The following is a 2,138-nucleotide window of genomic DNA, read 5'->3' as shown; positions in this document are numbered from 1 at the left end:
TCTACAGATTTATTATATAATTAGATATGAAAATGAATTTGTTTGTATGTTTGTTACCTGATAGTATTCTAACAGCTTGAGCAATTACTATGTAATTTGGTATACACGTACTATACGGACTGTATGTTGATGTATTTTGTATAATTAAACAATGGGTCTAAAGGAAAATAACTATAATAAAGAAAACTACGGAAGAGAGAAAGAGCAAAATGACAAAAAGGTATTAAAAATATAAAAGTAAAATCTATAAAAGAACTAAGGAGTTTACAACATATAAGCTACTTTTGATACCGGTCACGCAGACAAAGTCATAGCTAAAAGCTAGTTTTATTGTATTAGTAACATTATTTTTAAAGCTATAAAAATAGCTATAAAATTCACTTCATCGTCCGGCTCTTGTAGTGAGCAGTTGCGTCCCGTAAAATTAATATAAATTTAAAAATCACTACAAAGTAATTTACACCTAATTATTTCCAGTGTTGTGTCTATAATTGATTGCAGCTTTAATATAATCTTTAACTAAAAAATACTTTGACGTCAAGTGCTTGCATAGTATATGCTACGAGTTAAGACAAAACATGTCCGTTCAACGTTCGCCTCCTGAAAGAAGATCTTCATCACAATCCGATTTATTTAATCTAACGGACAATGCTTTTGTATCTTTGAGAAAGCGCAAAGAACGTGATGACATTGACAGTCTTGAACTTCGCGATGAGTTAATTATGATGGTGTCTAATATGAATAAAAACCAGGATTGTATGTATAGTCAACTACAGAAATCTTTGGAAGAAATAAAAGAACAAAACAGAACTATAGTAAAGGCACAGAAAGGAATTGAGGAAAAATTGGAAGTAATAACGGCTTCACATAGTGATCTAAATAACAAAGTGATCTCTGTCGTTAGAGATCATGAAATAATGTTAAAGAGAATACAGAATTTGGAAGACACATTAGAAGAAAGCCTACGTATCCAAAACGCTACTTCAATTGAAATACGCAATGTTAATATAATTGAGCAGCAGGAACTCCCAGAAATTGTTAAAAAAATACAAGATTCCTTAAAGATTAAACTAAATGACAGTGAAGTACGGCAAATCTCCTTAAAAAAAGTTGGGAAAAATCAGCATAATATAATTGTTCAATATCAGACTATAAAAGCACGTGAAGAAATTTTAGCAGCTGTAAAGAAATATAATGTGGATCATGAGGATAATAAACTAAATAGCTTAACATTAGGATTAAAAGGAGAAAAACGACCACTTTTTATATCGGAACTCCTCACTTCGAATACGAGGTTACTTCACTATCAGGCCAGAATGCTGAAAAAAAACCACGGATTCAAATTTTGCTGGATAAAACATGGTAAGGTATTTATCAAAAAATCTGATAATACTCCTACCATACATGTCAAAATGTTAACCCAAATTGAGGCATTAAAAATGGATTTACCAGGCTTACAAAATTGACTATGCTCTGATATTCTTAATCATAATACTATATACTGATACATTTATTTTTACTTTATACTTTACTTTGTTAATTTCAGATTATTTTTTATGGATACTGCATGTGTTGTTGCTTACATTTTAACATATACTCATACACAAACTAGTTCACTTACATTACATTTACATACGTACATATTATATCCACATTTTATTTACATTTATATACCACACACAAGTAAAGCTCTCATCCAATGCTTATCTGAAGATTCAATATTGTGCTTCCTTATGTTCATTAAATACTGCATTATTGACTTTAAATATAATGAATAATACACTAGAGGTATTAGACGACATTGACTCCAGTGTCAATGTCGGAAGTGCAATGATTGTTGATGAAGAGAAGCTCTATGGTACGTCTTTGCCCATTTCTGAAAACGCTCTTAATATTTTTACACAAAATACTCGTATACGTAGCATCAATAAAAATTTTGATAATCTTACTGTTTTATTGGATCGTATTAACTTTCAACAAGATATAATTATTCTAACTGAGTGTTGGTTGAACAAAGATTCTATTATACCAAAAATTCCGACCTATAGCTCATATTTTACACAAAACCATTTAAATCAGAATGATGGTGTAGTTGCTTTCGTTAAAGACGACTTAATTGTTAAAGTAAGCGAATCTAC

General features: G+C 30.3%; 1 protein-coding gene across 1 annotated transcript; it reads left to right on the top strand.

The window, feature by feature from the left end:
• The first annotated feature begins 578 nt into the window (after positions 1-578).
• LOC128200423 (uncharacterized) lies at positions 579-1,466 on the top strand. Its single transcript, XM_052893814.1, has one exon. It carries the CDS (start codon positions 579-581, stop codon positions 1,464-1,466), a length of 888 nt encoding a protein of 295 aa, XP_052749774.1.
• The last annotated feature ends 672 nt before the right edge of the window (positions 1,467-2,138 follow it).

This window comes from Galleria mellonella, unplaced genomic scaffold, assembly GCF_026898425.1.
Source record: "Galleria mellonella isolate WM207_F2 unplaced genomic scaffold, CSIRO_AGI_GalMel_v1 utg116, whole genome shotgun sequence".
Classification (NCBI taxonomy): domain Eukaryota; kingdom Metazoa; phylum Arthropoda; class Insecta; order Lepidoptera; family Pyralidae; genus Galleria; species Galleria mellonella.
The sequence above is the reverse complement of the archived record's forward strand: the minus strand, read 5'-3'. Positions and strand labels throughout refer to the sequence as shown.

Excerpts from the sequence above, each read along its gene's own strand:
- LOC128200423 (XM_052893814.1), top strand. The coding sequence starts at position 579 with ATGTCCGTTCAACGTTCGCCTCCTGAAAGAAGATCTTCATCACAATCC.